Here is a 17,235-nt window from a genome sequence, read left to right as displayed (position 1 = left end):
TCTGCACTTTTTTTCTCTCTCTCTCTCTCTCTCCTGCACCTCTCCAACATCTGAGCAACCGCCTCAGCATCCACAAACACGTTAATTGACGAACGGGAGCTTTAATTAAAGCGCGCCCCCGCGGAGATTAGAGGAGGGGGGCCGGGAGGGAGCGGGAGCGCGCGCGCTCTCTCTCTCTCTCTAATCGGCTGTCAACAACATGAAGACATCTTTCTTTTTGCTCCCTCCGCCACCGAGGGTTCACCGGGGATTCAGGCAATTTACGGGCCACAAAAGAGCTCGTTTGAGACAGGAAGAGAAGAAAAGGGAGAGGCGGACTTTTTGTCTGGCCGATTGAATTGATTGTAAATGGGAGATTAGCGGGGAAGCTTCGGCAGCGGCCAGTAAGTGCTGATGGAGGAGGAGGGAGAGAAAGGGACCAATTAAGTCTACCAAATGTTAACTTACATCAGTTTCCCCTCAGTTTAGCCCACATGAAATTCCAATTAAAGCGTCCCCGTCCTAGCAGCTTTTTTTTTTCTTTCTTTAGGAGAGGGTGGGGGGCTGAGGGGGGTTGGTGGTGGGGGGCTGGTGGGGGTATTGTATCACTACAGCCAGCAGACAACGTTCCCACAACATCTGATTACAACCTACAGGCTCAGTGATGGGCCATTTGGATAGCAATGCAATGCATTTTTCTCTAACTCTAGTCTACAACCTGAGTGATGCAGCTGAAAGCCTGCCAGGCCAGATCACCACAAGCTGGCCAACACAACTTTATTAGAACATCATGTCACTCGGATGAAATTAAACGCTGACAAAGTTGCACAAAACGTCCCGCTGTTCGAGCACAAAGACAAAGAAAAAGAACATTTTACGTGTGTGCACCTCAGAGCTGGTCCAGGTGTAACAGTGTGCTGTGGTGGTGTTCAGAGGGTTTGAAGCCTGGGGAGTAGTGATCAGTTTCATGTCGGATTATTACAGCTGCCTGAGAATATAAAAAAAAGTTGTTTGGATGTTGCTGATGTGATGTTTGACGTTAATATTCATGAGCCCTTGTGTGTTTGTGTCTTTTTACAAAGGTGTGTAAAGATTCTAGGAGTGTTTCACTACTTTTATTGTATTGACTTGTTATTCTGCCAAGCAACAGCAAAGCAAATTTAATATTGGGATAAAATTCAGCCTTGGAACATAAAAGGCTTGGGCTGGCCCTGATGTTAGAGGAGCCCCCTCAGTCCCGCTGCCCTCGTTAGGGAAGCACTGGCCCTTTGGCACAATGAGCCTCCAGGATTCATTGTAAAGTACTGAGGGGTTAATGAGCAGCGGCTTCTCGTCACTCTTTGGCTCCATTCCTGCTTAAAATGAGAAGCCGTTGAAAGGACGGAGGATGGAACGGGACACGGTGGAATTTAGAAATGCTGAGATGTTGTTCTAACACATTTATGTTATATTTATTGCAAAGAGAAAGTCTGACATAATGTTTACAGTAGAAAATGCTGTCATTGACCCCCATTTGGCATAAAGGGTAACCAGAAAGCCGTGAATGTGTCGGGGCTCAGCACTGGGGAGTCCAGGGTGTGATGCATGGAAATGAGCCACTCAAGGAGCAGCCGAACACACGGATTCAAATGGAACAGCCGTGGCATTCACTCGCACCTCATTTAGATTCTTTTACAAAGTCAACCCCGAGCCTTTCTCCACCAAAACCTCATCAGAGCGCCTTAAAGACAGCGGCGAGCAGCTTGTCCCTGGGATGTGCCTGCCTTGGCATGTCAAGGGCACGGCAGGCCGGGAGAAGGTGCTTTGTGGCTGGGAGGGGAAGTGGTGGGCTGCTGGGAACTGAGCAGGGAGGGAGCTCTCATCGCTGATCAGACTCCACTCTTTGACCTCCGTCCATCACTCCGTCTATCTGGTCTCTAGCTCCAGGGTGAACCTCCATCTCTCTGAGGTAGAGGAGGAGGAGGAGGAGGAGGAGGGCCTGACCCGGCCAGGTTGAACTCAAGAGAGCTGACAATGAAGACTCATGGCATTATTTTCAATTAGGCCACGTTTAACCCATTTCATGACCATAAAAGACCCAGAAACTTGCAAGTATTCACCGCTTCACTGCCGCATTTGTTCTTGTGATGCCGGAAGATCCTGTAAAACAGTGTTTTGACCCTGACACGTTAAGGCCAGGGTCCCACCGCACAATAACCTCAATTGAAAAAGAAATAATTTGCACAATCAGCAGACTGTTTCAGACCATGGCAAACTGTTTGCACAGTCATAATATAATTATACCCTGCTTACGGTGGAATTTTATCACATTTAGTTGTAATTTATTAATTTGTGAGAAGTTATTTATAGTTAAAATCATGTATGCAGTGTTTTCTGAATGCATACTTGCCTTTATGGCCAACCACACAGCATGTGCAAAAATCACTTCATTTACTCTCCAGCGTAAAACAGTTACCAGCCCTTATTGTCTTATTTAAGTTATAATTTATTATTTCTTTCCAAGCAGCAGTAGACTGAACCTACCACTGATCTGAAGACAGTCACATTTAGTGCTGAATGTGATTTGAAAGTTTCACATTTAGTTCAGACCATTTCAGAAATTCATCAGAAAGTCTTCACGTCTGTACGGATGAGTGGTTTTCAGTGTCAACACAGAAGCTGTATAAAGGTTGTTTCACATGATGACCATCAGACGTAGTAGTGGTTCACAAGTGGCCCCCCATGGCCTGCAGTGTCAACACGGCCTGAAACACACCGTGCGTTCCACAGAATAATGCACGTGTATTACAATTACAATCACATTCACCGTGTCAGAGATTGATGACACTGTCTGGAGCAGCAGCCATTTTAAAAACCTGTAACTATTTTGGGTGTGCACCATGTTGGGTATCACCATAACAAAATCAAACACCTATGTTGTCCCATTTATCGCCAAAAAATGAACTGTTGCGTAAAAAGCACCCAAAAAAACTCAACACAAACATGACACAATCTATTCAAGTATGTATCTTTGTCCTGTTAATTACAAGCAAATTCATTTGATCCTCTGCTGCTGCAAACCAATGAGCCATTTTCTCCATCACGCTCTGGCTGCGGCCGGCTCTTTTCTAGTGGCATTAAAGCAGTGGGTCATTGTTCGGGAGGATCAGTTGATTTGGGGATGTCCGGTGCCATGGCTAATCCTTTTGACCCGACCTGGCCCTGCTGGGAAACATCCTATCCTCCTTCACTTTGGGCCACCGTGTTAATGATGAACTACTCTGCTAGCTCCCTCTGCTTTTCCCCCTCAGACTCGGCGAAACTCTCTACAGGACGAGCATTCACTGTAAAAACAAACACTGGAAACAGAACATGTCTCCATGCCGATGCTGAGTGAGCAAAGTGACTCCAGTTTTCGATTTGGCATCTTCTACCTTGCTGATCTTTACTCTTTGCTAGTGTAATGACAAATGTGTCCCACAGGGATCAACAGTGTAGTCTCATCTCTTAATACATGCACCACTTTGTGTCAAACCGCACCTTTTCACGAGTCCTCTTGTAAACCACCTCTTGTAAAACCCAGGGATTAACTATAGTTGTGAGACCGTTTATCCACGATCACTTATGTTAGGTTTAGTTTAGCCAGGTGAAGCCAACTGATTTAGTGAGACATCAAGTCGGCTGGAAATTAAATATAAAAAATAAGAAATGCACTATTTATGTCCCCACACATATGTATGAATGTTTAATCAGATTCCATATTTTCATATTCATATACACATAAGTCTGGCTATAAATAACACAAAATCATGCTCGGGCAACATGACATTAAGACTAGATCTTAAGTTAGCAAAGCTTTTTTTCATCATTTCATCTATAAATTATTTCCACTATCATAAACATCATACATCAAACAAATGGCCTTCTCAGTTTCCCAGGGAAAAGCTCTAAAGCCCCACATTTGAGAAGCTTGTGTCAGCTTAGATTAGATCACCTTCTCATTTATGATTGAGAAAAAAAAAACCAGACACATAGCAGTAATAGCAGTGCCATCAGCACACTGCTGTAGCAGCTAAAGTTTCATGAACCCTATCAAAAATGATTTTAAAATGTTTTCTCTACCATATCTGTGCAAGGCAAGGCTGTGGTAATGACAGACAGGCTGCAAAAATCAAACTTTAATTGCATTACAAGTCAAACATAGACTTACATTTCTTTTCAAACACTGCATTTAAAATTTAGATTAAAAAAAAAAACGTGCATTTTGAATATTCTCCTGTACACAGACACTGTTGAAACACAGATGTTGAAAATGTGTCAAAAGAAATGAGATGTGTCACTGGGATAATGAGTGTGGACAGCCTCTACACAAAAACACAATGGGACAACTTACCCACTGATGGGGTCACACAGTCGTGCTCTCTATTTAACCTTTAGAACTGTCATTTCAAAATATACAGTGAATATATGCTTGTGCCTGAGCTGCATCTTCACGACTTTAACATGGGAAAGAAGTGAGTGTGACCAAACTGCGCTAACTGTGAGGACACGTCCTGCTCCGTCCTGATAGTTCCAGACTTTTTTACAGTGCACTGCAACAGAAAAACCCGCTCAAACAGAGAGTGATTACCTGTGAGCTTTCTCCTAAGTAAGAAACCAATTCAAGTGTTTGCTTTGACTGGTTTATGTGATAGTAAACTGATTAGAGCGTGACAAAGGACTTCGTTAAGAATCAAACACAACACGCTGATGCCATGTGTGGATACGTGCCCAGGCAGAATCAATATCAACAAAAGGCGCAAGTACACAAACAGAAAATTCATACGTGTCCTTTCAGCTGCCCACTTAATCCACCAGTCGATATGAATAGCACCGCACATTCTGACTTTACCAGGCGACGGCAGAAAGACGTCTGTGGAAGCACAATCGATACAGTGACTGAAGTGAAATTCAGCAAGCACAATCCCCCCACCGAGCTGCTCTAAGAGCAATAATGCAGCTCAAGTAAGTCCAGCTGGGGAAGAATTTTCACATTAACTCTAGAAAGCTGATTCTGTTTAAGTGCGCCAAATTTGAAAGAAGGGAAAAAAGCTTATTCTGCTGAATAGAACTATAGGAGAGCTGAGAACTAGGCCTGTGTGATTACAGTGACACGAGTGAAGTGAGGGGCTGTTAAAGAGGAAATGTTACACTTGTGCCTGTGCAGTCGACGGGGAGCCGGGCCAGGCTACCTTAAGGCCAGTGTTGCTTCCTTTTAGTGTACAACATGAAGCCTTCTATTTAATGTAAGACAACATGACAACAGTCAAGGCCTGTGTAAAGGAAAAGACAAAGAGCTGGCAGCCCAGACTCTTAAGTAGAGTTGACATGCCATGATCAAAGGAGGGACCCCGGACTTATGAGCTTGCACGGGGTCAGAGGGAGGCCTCAAACAGCCCCACCAGGCACGAAATTCAGCAGTCGCTCTGATTTGTGAAATCTGAATTCAGAAACCAAGAGAAATGGAAAAAAAAAAAAAAAATGTCACTGCTCAACAATAAAATGATGTAATTTGCAATTTAAATTGCATCAGCAGTTGATACAAACCTGTGATCTCTCCAGGCTCGAGATCCAAACAAATGCAACAGACTAGAAGTGTGAAATAACAGGCTGCAGAACCGCAGCACGCCAAAATATTTTCCCTCCTCCATTCTTTCCCTCCCCTTTACTTGCCCCTGCGACACCCGCAGCATATCACTGAATGAAATGCAGCGTGCAATTACCCATTATCCAATCAACTGGAGTCAACACTTAACCATTTGCTCGGCTTTGGACCAGCCAATTATCTGTCAGGGCTCCCAGTGGGCTCTCAATAGCCGAACTGCGTTGCATAATCGTATGGCTCCAGACTCATGCCACGCCACCAGAGATGGAGGACGACTGGAGGAGAGCCGGGCTGCCGTCTGATGGGTCATTGTTGTTGTCGGTGGCAGGCAGGGTGAAATGAGGTCTGGTCACTGACAACAGCGGGCTCCAGCACCCTGGGGCCTCGGCCATTAGAATACATAATGCAGGGCTAGTCATTTGGAAGGGCTCCAGATCGTGCTCTTCAAAACCCTTTTAGATAATTCACTGCATGGCATCTTCATCACCCTCCCACCAACCGACCCTGTCACCCATGATTGGACACGTGGCCTTAATACCTCCCCCACCCCTACCATCCTTGAATCCTGGCCTTGACCTCACAGCGCTTGCCCCCCGTCCTGCCCCTTCACTAAACCAGCACCTTACCACCCAGCCCCTATCAGTCCAGACTGGTCCAGTCAGTGGGGGCCGGTGGCTAGCCGATCCCCCGAGGGCCTGCAGCACTGGGGCCCCAGCTGAGGAGCTGGGCAGCTGCCAACCACCGGCCACTTCAACCCTGGCTGTCCGGATGACTGCCTTTGTCAAGCCGCCACTCCGTGTCAGCCCAGCGAAGGTCTGATCACCGACAATTAGGGGTTAAACAGAGGGAGGGGGAGCCGTCTCTGGTGGCAAGTAGAAAAAGTGAGGTGGTGCGTGGTCTTCATCCATCGTGGCAATGAAGAAGCAGGTCTGCGTTTTCCTGCATTTGGTGAAAAATCGGTGGGGTGTTCCTCTCATTACTCCTCCTGCCTCCGTTCTGTGCATCAACACCCAACTTCAATTATACCAGCATCTAAATATGGGATGTGTTGTTGCCGTGACCCCTGTAACCCCATGAATGGGAGCAGTCATAGTGCATAGAATCATTTTGCATATAGCAACTGACAAAACTGGGCCTTCATAAACATGTCAGAGTGCAGCTCATACAGCTGGAGGGCCCCACACCCTGAACCCTTCTCTGAGGACCTTATTACCAGTACCAACAGTACAGTACCGTTTTTTCTACACACCCATATCTGAGTCTTTCAGTGGAATCTTATTGTGATGATATGACCACATTATACATACTGCTTTAAATATTAATTTGATTATTTTGTATGCCATTTTGCCAATATAACACCATATTCATAATGCATATAGCATAATGCATATAATTATCCATATGGCAATAATGATTTCAGTAATGATTTAAGCATATTTCCTCAGTGCCAATAATTTTCACCACTTTATGGTAAGTATTATTTATATGAGCAGCTTGGTTACACCCTTCTGAATATCTGCTGACACCCAGGATTTTTTCAGTGATTCAAAAATAGAAATGAATAATTGAGTGAAAATAAAAGCAGCAGTTCAGTCTGCTTATGAGGCCACTTGTTTGGCCTTGACCGTCTAAAAGAGGAATTTAGAATTTTAGTAGACTGAGTTGTTTGTGGACACATGGTGAGTCTAGAACAGACACATGTGGCTCCTCACCAGAACCAGGACATTTATCTGTGACACTGGCTCCCTCTGGAGGTTTTAATGCAACACTGCAAAAGACTTTGTTTCAAAAGGTTTGCTCAGGAATTTGGTAGAACTGGTGGTCTGTCAGGCCCATCTTCTGTCTGGATGGACAGAATTATTCTGCATGTTGTTACTGCTTGTTGTTACTGCTCCCACTACACTAGTGTCTCAATAACAATATTTAGCTTTCAGGACAAAACGACCAAATAACAGAGTTTGTGAGTCTGTCAGTGACTCAATGTCCATCCCTAAAGGAGACGTCTGTTCACTGAAGCCTCCAACCCACATCCAACACTGGTGTGGAGGACCGGCATGAGGGATGGTCTGAGTGGAACAGTGGCACCATCAACATCACCGCTCACCTAACGAGCAGTCCTGGGTTTTGGGCGAGGAGGCAGGCCCTGGTCATTAGTTGTCTTTTTAGTTGTCTCTTTATGGGTCTTTAGCTGCTGTTTGGCTCTCCTGGATGGCTGTCCTGGACCATCAGTAGGGTGTGGGCCTTTACCCTGGAGGAAGTGCTCCCAGGCTGGGATAGACTCTTCAACAGATGCCCAATATTTTGTCTAAAACAGAGGAACGGTATAAACCTCACTGTTAGGTCACAAAACTTAAGTCACCACATCCGACTTGATGCTTGTTCAATCTGGTCTGAATGGAGAACATTCAATTACTGTTTGTGTCCTGCATTTAAACTTTCTATTCAGCTTCCCACCAGCACATAACCACCAGGATAGATGCACATAACCATCTACAACAAATTGCTTAATAGAGAATAGTCATAGTCAGCAGTCGCAATAAGTGTACATGATTTCTTGTAAGTGAACTAAAAACATGAAAGAATATTGGTATGGAAGTGAAATGGAGTATTCTAAGTAACTCTCGCTAAAGTGGTGTTGGCTGGAGTGCTTTTATTGTGAAACTGGAGAGAGTTGGAAGGTTGATAACGGTGGAATGAGTCCTTGCCTCACTTCCTACTTTATTCATTATCTGTTACACTTATGCTTTAGAACTGGCAAACTCATTGTTGGTCTGTGAAAGACATTTATCATAATGACATCTTGAAATATCTTTGCGCATGGAGCTTATCCAAAGCATGCCACAAGGTTTTAGTCCGATCATGACCACGAGTGGAACATTAATGAATCAGATGAGGTGAATGAAGTGCTACATGATAAATTACATTCAGACTTTACACTTTCTGCTTCCCTGTAATGTTAAACCTTGCTCATTTAAATGACAAGGAGCTACTGTATCAACAAGGTGTTACCTCCAGAGCCAGGATAGTTGGGGGTGGCAGCTGTCTTCCTCTGAGACAATCCTCTATCTTCTGTAAATCCTGCAGCAACAGAGCAAACACAGGAACACCCCATAATCTTACATCTTTATGCAACTCTCAGCCCTAAAATGTAGTCAATTCACCTAAATATTTATCTAATGATTAAAATGTCACAAATGATCAGTGTGTTATTATTTGGGTACGTTGAATGAATGAATTAATGTCTTTGTCATTGCATGTTCACATACAATGACATTTGCTGTCTGTCAAGTAAAATGATTCCATTTGATCTTGTTCAGACACACACAATAAACTATGATAACTGTTAGACAGGCAAAATATGTAAAGTAATGCGCTGTAAAAAAGAAGATAAAAAGTGCATATGCAGTTATTGCATAGGGGAGAGGGAGGGAGGGAGGGAGGAGAGGGGAGATTGAGGGCTGAGAGTTCAGGTCATGAATGGCTGTGGGGTAAAAACTGTTCCTTGGCCTGTAGATGTGCATTTCAGGGCTCTGTAGCGTCTTCCAGAGGGCAGCAGTGTAAACAGACGGTGAGAAGGGCGAGTACTGTCTTAAACAATCTACTGGCTCTGCTCTGGCAGCGAGACCTGTAGGTAGGTAGGTAGGCTCCAGGTAAAAGCAGAGCTGTAGTCCACGAACAGCATCCTCACATATGTCCCCTTCTGCTCCAGGTGTGTCAGTGCGGTGTGGAAGTCCTCACTGGATCCGTTTGTCCTGTATGCATATTGGTGCTGGTCAAAGGTGGGGGAGAGGGTGGATTTAACGCGCCCCAGGACCAGGCTTTCAAGGCATTTTGAAACGATGGGTGTCGGTGTGACTGTTCTGTAGTCGTTCAGGGGGCTGACGTTGGGCACTGGGAGGATAGTGGCAGCTTTCAGACAGGTTGGAGCAGTAGCATGCACCAGATAGAGATTAAAGATGTCAGTGAAAGCCTCAGCAAGATGGACAGCACAGTCCTTGAGAATCCTGCCTGGGATCCCATCCAGGCCTGCTGCCTTCTTGACATTCACAGCTTTCAGGACTTGACCTCTTGTGTCCGCAGGGTGAGTGAGTGAACAGCAGTATCTAGCTGGGGGGAGTCGACTTTGTCCGGTCCTCTCTCAAATCGGGCAAAGAAGAGGTTCAGACTCTCAGCCAGTGACAGACCGTTTCCTGTCAGTGGGCCTCTGCTGCTCCTGAAGTTGGTCACATGCTGGATGCCCTTCCACACACGTGTCAGGTACCTTGAGCTACTGAACAATGCACTGAGTAAACCAGCAACCATCTTCATTTTTTGAAAACCTCTTTCCTCTTTTCTTTTACTCTGAGCTCGTCACAAACTCACAAAGCAGATCAATCTGAAAAAGCAGCGTACACACTGAGACGTAAGCTGTACAACAGCCGCCACTAATGATGATTTTCAGTCGACACTTTTTGATTTGGCGTTTAGTCAATAAAAAGACATGAGATGAAACTTTCCCAGAGCCTCAGTGACATCTTTGAGTTTCGTGACTTATCAGAAAACCTGAGAAAGCAGCTAATTTTCACATTTAGATGCAAGACACAGAAAATGGTTTTCACTTTTCTATGATAAAAGACTATCAGAATTGTTGTTGATTAGTTTTCAGTTGAAGAAGGCTGTGTGGCTGGACCATGGCATGACGCATGCAGACACCTCAGCATCACCATAGCTGTGACATCAGGCCTTCCTACCTGCAGCAGGGTGGCGTTCCTGCGGCGAGCGGCCTCACCCTCCTTCACCTGCTGCTTCCTCTGGAGCTTCAGCTGCTCTCTGCGACTCTCCATCTGCTCCAGCAGCTCCGCCCTCTCTCCTAGACTGGTGCCGCACACAGTGGAGAAAGTAACTGGACATTCATATGAACACTAGAGCAGTTCACACCGACAGCACTTCCGTCATTGCTTACTTTAACAAAACGTATTTTTCTTTTTTATGTAACTCAACATGTAATTCAACACTCATGAATGCAAAAAAAAAAATGCAGAACAGCTATGAGAGCAACAGTCAGCTGTTCTCTCACTTGTAGCTCTCTGTGTGTGTTTAATGTTCAGTACAAATGTTCGCACAGACTCACGGGTAAAAATGTAGTTTCTTTAAGTCTGCAAGCTAACGTAGCTACCAGAGTCGTACTCTTCAGGAAGTATCATTGACGCTGTTATGGCTCAAACTGGGTTGGTACTAGTCCGTAGTGAACATGACACACTTACATTTCCTCGTGTTTCTCAATTAACTCCATTTCTTCACGTAACGAAGCAGACATTTGTGGCTCTTCCCGTCACCCTCCGTGCGGTACCGAGCTAATAAAGTTTCACAGAACTACATCCGGAATAGCAGCGATTTGTACTTCAAAATAAAAGCGCAAATTGCTTGGGGAGTTTATTGCATCGACACTTCTATGATTTGTTTTTACTGAAAACGTCTCACTGCTGCTGCTGAAAACTACTAGGACATATTAGAAAATGACTTAATGTTTATTACACGGTATTAATATCCCAAACTTTCCGTTCAATTATCTGAACACAGAACGTATTAGTATTTTGAAACGTCCTTTAGGAAGTTCAAAAGCTTAGTTTGGAGGCGTTTCTTTCTGGGGCGTCCAGTAACCATAGCAACGGAGACAAGAGGTGCCTGCTGCCCCCTCCTGGTGTAATTTCAGAAAGCAGTTGATTGAGAAACAAGTCCATTTTCCGTGGAGCCAACAGAGGTGTCACTTCAATTCAATTCAGTTCAGCTGCAAATCTATTGTCAAAGCACAAAAAAATCAAAATAGAAAAAACAATTTGTCTAATTCAGACAGTGTATAACAATACAATCATTAATATGACAATAACGTTGATTAGTTAATTATATATACACTATATACTTCATATCCTCTAATTACAATACAATACATTACAATACATCTCTCGCTCACCATTATAGTTAATAAACAGGGAACAACATAGTCACTCACCTGTGTAAACCTGACAGACTTGATTATATGAATCAATATGTGTAATTTCAACACAAGATCCAAATTCTCTCTCTTTGAAACATCTCCATCACATTGTCCACAAGACATGACAAAAACAATGGAATGCACTTTGAATAGGTCACTAAAATCATATACTCAAATGTATGCTTTTAGCTGTACCAAACAGTATTGTTGGAGGTCACAGAGCTGTTGTACAGAACATTTTCCGACACAAATGACCTTTGACAGCTGGTACCACAGATCACCAACATCTATTGTCAGATGTGTCTGATCACGATGTTTAGCATGAAACCAAGACAAGGCCAGGTGAGAGGTGAGATGAGGATCTTTGATGGCTCATGATTCTCCTCTGTGTCAACACAGAACACTCAAATGATCTTACCATCATTAGTATCTGTGTGTGCTGTGACTGAAGAAGCATTCATTTTGAATGTTGTCTTGTCACGAGCTCTTAAAGCTGCCATAGCTGTTAATTGCTCCTATGTTGTCTTTTAAACTCATATTTATTTCGTGACTGCTCATACAGGCCATTAAAAGATCCCTTAAATGCTTACAATGGAAGAGATGGGGTGAAAAACATTTATTTGAAAGTTTATCTGAAGTTAATATTAGACTGAAGTTAATATTCTGAGTTGGACAAATCAAGAGCATATCTTGTAAAATATGATTCTGAGTGATGAGTAATTTTTGCCACTGCTGTTGTACTGGCTAATGACACTTAAAAACAGTAGGTCACTTGTGTTCAACATATATCACTGGCATATAGCAATTTATCACAATTAGGAATAGGTTTATTAAGTCATTTTTACATTACTAGGGATATTTTTGATGTGTTTAGTGCATACAGCAAACTTCATGCACATGGAAAATAAGGAAGTGGAACTAAACAAAACAGAAAGTACTGCAAGTCAAGAAACATATAAAAAACAAATGAAGATAGAAAACATCAACCATCAAGCTAGAATTCAGGTTGTTTTAGTGTCGTATTCTCAACAATTACAGGAAGCTGTCATGGCAGTGAAACTGCTGAATCTCAGGCTTCCAACACTGCTCTTGTATATATGGCTGCGTTACGACCTGGCTCGAGTGGCCATAACTAAAGGGAAGCAGACCATAATGAACATGAGAACCAAAAGAAATCTTTAGTACTCAAATTAAACCAAATGTCATCAATTAGACCAAATTAAGCAGAATTGAATTAGGATAAAGTGCTAAGTGAACCAAATGTGTGAAATAATTAAACTATGCAGTGCAAATGTCACTACAAACAGTAGAATGTGTGAGGGCTAATTAGTGTGTGGCCGTATGTGTGTGTGTGTGTGTGTGTGAAAAATACATGTATGAAGAAAGTCTCTAGCACACAATAAGGCAGAAGGCAAGAGTCTTAGACATGAACAGCTGAAATACAAGAATAAAGTATGTCACGTATAAAATGTGATTGTTTTAAACATATACAGTGTGAGGGCTGCATGGTGGTGCAGTGGGCTGCATGGTGGTGCAGTGGGCTGCACCGTTGTTCTCCTTGTGCTGTTCGATTGATTGACAGAGGTTGGATTAATTGGATTCTAAATTGTCTGAAGGTGTGAATGTGAGCATGAATGCTCTCACCTAGTGGCAGCTGGGATTGTCTGCAGCCCCCTGCAACCCTAAAGGATGAGCAATATAGATAATGGATGGATGGATATGGATGACTATATATACATGATGAGAATGGTTATAGACAGGTAACATATACATATAAAGGGGGGGGACCAAATATCCAGAGATGGATAAATATATACTGAGATGGATACCAGCTTATAAACTGGCAGTAAATAAATATGAATATGATGTGATACATAAAATGAACAGAAAATAAAAGATAGAATAAATATGAATATGAGTGTAATGTGAGAAAACTGTGAATACTAAGTAACTAAAAATACACAGCACAGGGAGGGATAATTGTTATTGCCATGCAGTATCTCATCCATGGACCTCCTCAGCCTGCACAGCAAGAAGAGCTGTTGTCTTGCTGTTTTTTGTGATGATGTCCGTGCGATGAGTCCAGGTCACGTCCTCGGTGAACTCTTTGAACCCAGAGGAAGCTGAAGCGGCTGACGCTGTCTACCATCATCCCACTGGTGGAGATGGGGTTGTGTCCTATACCCTGTCACTTCCTGTAGTCCACAATCAGCTCCTCTGTTTTGCTAATGTTGAGATGGAGGTTGTTGTCATGGCACCAAGATGTCAGGGCTCTGATCTCGTCATCATCGCTGGTGATCAGGCCAGTAACGGTTGTGTGTGGGAGTCAACAGGGAGTCCAGGGTAGGGATGAAAGGACAGACCTAAGGTGCACCAGTGTTGTGGTCTGTCCACCCATCCCCACTGTAGTATTAACCAGTGATATCATGGCTGAACATAACACGTGTAACAGGTTTCAACTTTCTTTTTCTGAATTGTTGAATACATGCATGGGCATGTAAGGCACCTTAAAGTCATTGTTCACCACAGATTTCACTGGATAAGGCCAGAGAATTCCAGTTTTAAGCCCACTCTGCAACATCAAAATGACCAAAGCTCCCACCTGACATGTCACAGTCTGATCAGATCAGAACTGATATGGTGAAATTTAGCACAATATTGTTGTGGTGGTACTGGGTGAAGCAAATTAGCCTTGATGGCGCATTTCAGATGTCTGAGCTCCTCAGTCTGCCCTAAGGAGATGCCCAGACATCTGCGAAGGAAGCTAATTTTGGCTACTGTATCCGTGTTTTCGCTCTTTGGTCACCAGACAGAGTTTATGACAAGTGAGGGTTGGAATGTAGATCAACAGGTAACTTGAGAGCTTCAGCTCAGCTCTCTCTTTACTATTATTACCCCATTACTTCTGATGCTGCACCAACCTGCCTGTGAATTTACCCTCACAAGAAAATCCCAAAATACTTTACAGCCACTAGCTTCCAGCAATAAGTGATAATCCACCATGTTTGCTCCTTAGAGTTGCAGACCTGGAGTTGCTCATCCCAGCTGCTTCATATTTGGCTACAAAGCCATCCAGTGGGTTCTTGAGGTCACAGTTTGATGGAGCCAGCAGAGCTACATATACAATATATGGCCAAATACAAAACAAGGATCAGTTAGAGGAAAACCTCCTACAGCATTGTGTTTTGTTCTCCTTCAGATGCCTGTGAACATGCAGTGGACCCAAACACAGCTCACAGAAAGCTTAAGCTTTCTGGCAACAACACAAAGGTGGAAACGGTGTTTTGGAGGCAGCCATATTTAGACCACCCAGACAGGTTTTATGACTGCTATCAGCTGCTGTGTACAAGCAGACAGACTGATCGTTGTTACTGGGAGGTTGGATGAAAAGGTCAAGTTGATATAGCAGTGTTTTATAGAGGAATTGGTAGGAAGGGAGAGGGTAACCACTCCTGGTTGGAGACAATGATAGGTCCGAGAGGCTGACCTGCTGGGAGTGGTTACTATGTCTGTCACAATGATAAAAGAACAGCCACAGTGTATCTGAGCTGTCCTGCTAGCAGTCTGTCCTTTTACAGTCTCCTCTTACACACTGATCCACCTCTACTCCTTCACCGAACCCCTTTACCCTGCATTTGGTGTGGCAACTGGAGGAGGAAGATTAACATGTAAAAAAACACACTACTGACTGAAGCAATACTAGTTCAAGCTAGTTCAGTCTATATATGATTAAACACACACACACATCTATGTTTCTTGTTTATTGTCTGTCCACATGCATAAATATGGTTGTTTGGTGATTGTAAAAAAGTTTTTACCATTTCTAGGTCATGACTGAATTGTATAAGGATAAGAAAAGTGCGTTAAAGGGAGTGAGGCAACACTTGATGTGATAGTAATCATATTGGATCAATATGTGCTGATAATGAAAGAGCAGTTCTGCAGGCTCTGCTTTTGGCCTTACCAGGCAAGTACATTTCAAGACTTGGGCAAAGCTACTCATCACATACTGTCATACTGTGTCCAACATTATAAATACTTCAGTATATGGAAGCAAGCAAGAGAAAAACTTACATCAGGTATTTTCTCTACAGTTATGTTGACCATATCACTGTACACATTTGGAATGGAATAAAAGCCTTAAATGAGTTAAAGAGGAGTATAGTCTAAATGATACTCATCTGTACAGGACATCTAAAATGTTTTTATGTAAATAAAAAGCATGGTTAGTTTTTCCATTTTTCCAGAGAAGCCAGAGAACACAGGGATCTACCTAAAACTAGAAATATTGAGAATAATTTCTAATCTTTTTTATTCATCCTCTTTCAACCAGATTTCTTGTATTTCTCAGCTCAGCAGCTAATATGATACATATGATATAAATATAAATGTGGTTAACGAGCATAAGGAAGAATCCCACTAATGTGTGGACATTTCATTGTTTTAACACTGAATCATATCATTGTTCATGTTGTATAAGAGTGTGTATTAGGACAGGCCTCGTGTTGTTTATGAACTCACTATCACACATTTTTAAAATATATAAAGTGCTAAAACCAATAAGGTCTGACTTTGCTTGAGATGTACATTGTGGAGGAAAAAAACCCTCGTTCATAGCTACAGGAGTTGGAATGTTTGTTCTTCTTTTATTTCTCTTTTTTTTTAGTTTTTCCTTTTCTCTTATTATATTCGCTACACTGGTAACATATCAAAACTCTGTTAGATTAAACCATTCAAAATGTAAGGTAGAATGCAAATAACCACTATGTCCTGGGCATGATTCCGTTTGGGTACATGGAAAGGTATAGACATTCTTTATACTGATTTAAAGTAAAAGACTGAAGAAGTCTTCTCCTTTTTTTTTTTTTTCTTTTAATTATTTTTTGAATGTCATGTTTAATTTTAAAACATATTTCATTTGCATTTGGAAAAAAGAAAAAAACTGAGCCATTGTTTACCAGCTGTATGTAGAAGGTATGTAAGTATGTTATAATGTTCAATAAAAAGAGAATTGAAAAAAAAAAAAAACTCCCAGCTGACCTCTAGAACTCTGGAATAATTTGGAATTATACTTTAGGTAGGCATCATACTTGTTCTTAGTTAGTATTCCAAGAATAAGGGTAAAATTTTGTACATTTTGATCCACTTAAGACCAAACTTTCACTTTGAGTAGCTTTAAACATACCAGCACTAGTTCACCATATTGTTAGCACGAAAGAGGTGAATTGACAAGTGTGTAATAACAATGCATAGAGGTTCAAACCTTGTTTGGGAAGAACTTTTCTGAAGGATTACTTCATCCTTATACTATGTATTGCAACAATCTTTATATTCTTAAAATCATTTTATCAATCATCAATTCATCTTCAATTAACAATCAGTAATGTGAAAGAAACAACAATCTAATTTGGCTGAAATTATGAGAAATCCAGTGAAATGCAAGCAAAAAGAAAACCAAACTAGTATGGGGAATTCTTTTTCTGTTGGTAGAGGAGGTGCATCAAAGAAAACAGATAATAAGTGGAATTTAGTACCACAATGACAAGTACAGACAAGAAAGATGATAGAAATAATAGCTGTAGCTGAAAATAGTCCGTGACAAGCACCCTATTATGTTTCTACAGATGATGTATAGTTCATTATTATCAGTGATAAAGCC

At 42.4% G+C, this 17,235-nt stretch overlaps 1 protein-coding gene across 1 annotated transcript; it reads right to left on the bottom strand.

Moving 5' to 3' along the window:
* Positions 1 to 7,706: 7,706 nt before the first annotated feature.
* On the bottom strand, positions 7,707 to 10,927 carry cep15 (centrosomal protein 15). Its single transcript, XM_070852362.1, has 4 exons — positions 10,846 to 10,927; positions 10,333 to 10,456; positions 8,612 to 8,680; positions 7,707 to 7,907 (listed from the first exon to the last, which is right to left on the bottom strand). Exons 1-4 carry the CDS (start codon positions 10,896 to 10,898, stop codon positions 7,707 to 7,709), a joined length of 447 nt encoding a protein of 148 aa, XP_070708463.1. The 5' UTR covers positions 10,899 to 10,927.
* Positions 10,928 to 17,235: the final 6,308 nt, after the last annotated feature.

The sequence above is a fragment of the Pempheris klunzingeri genome, chromosome 2 (genome assembly GCF_042242105.1).
Source record: "Pempheris klunzingeri isolate RE-2024b chromosome 2, fPemKlu1.hap1, whole genome shotgun sequence".
NCBI classification, from domain to species: domain Eukaryota; kingdom Metazoa; phylum Chordata; class Actinopteri; order Acropomatiformes; family Pempheridae; genus Pempheris; species Pempheris klunzingeri.
Note: the sequence above shows the minus strand (reverse complement) of the source record. Positions and strands in the feature narration are given on the sequence as shown.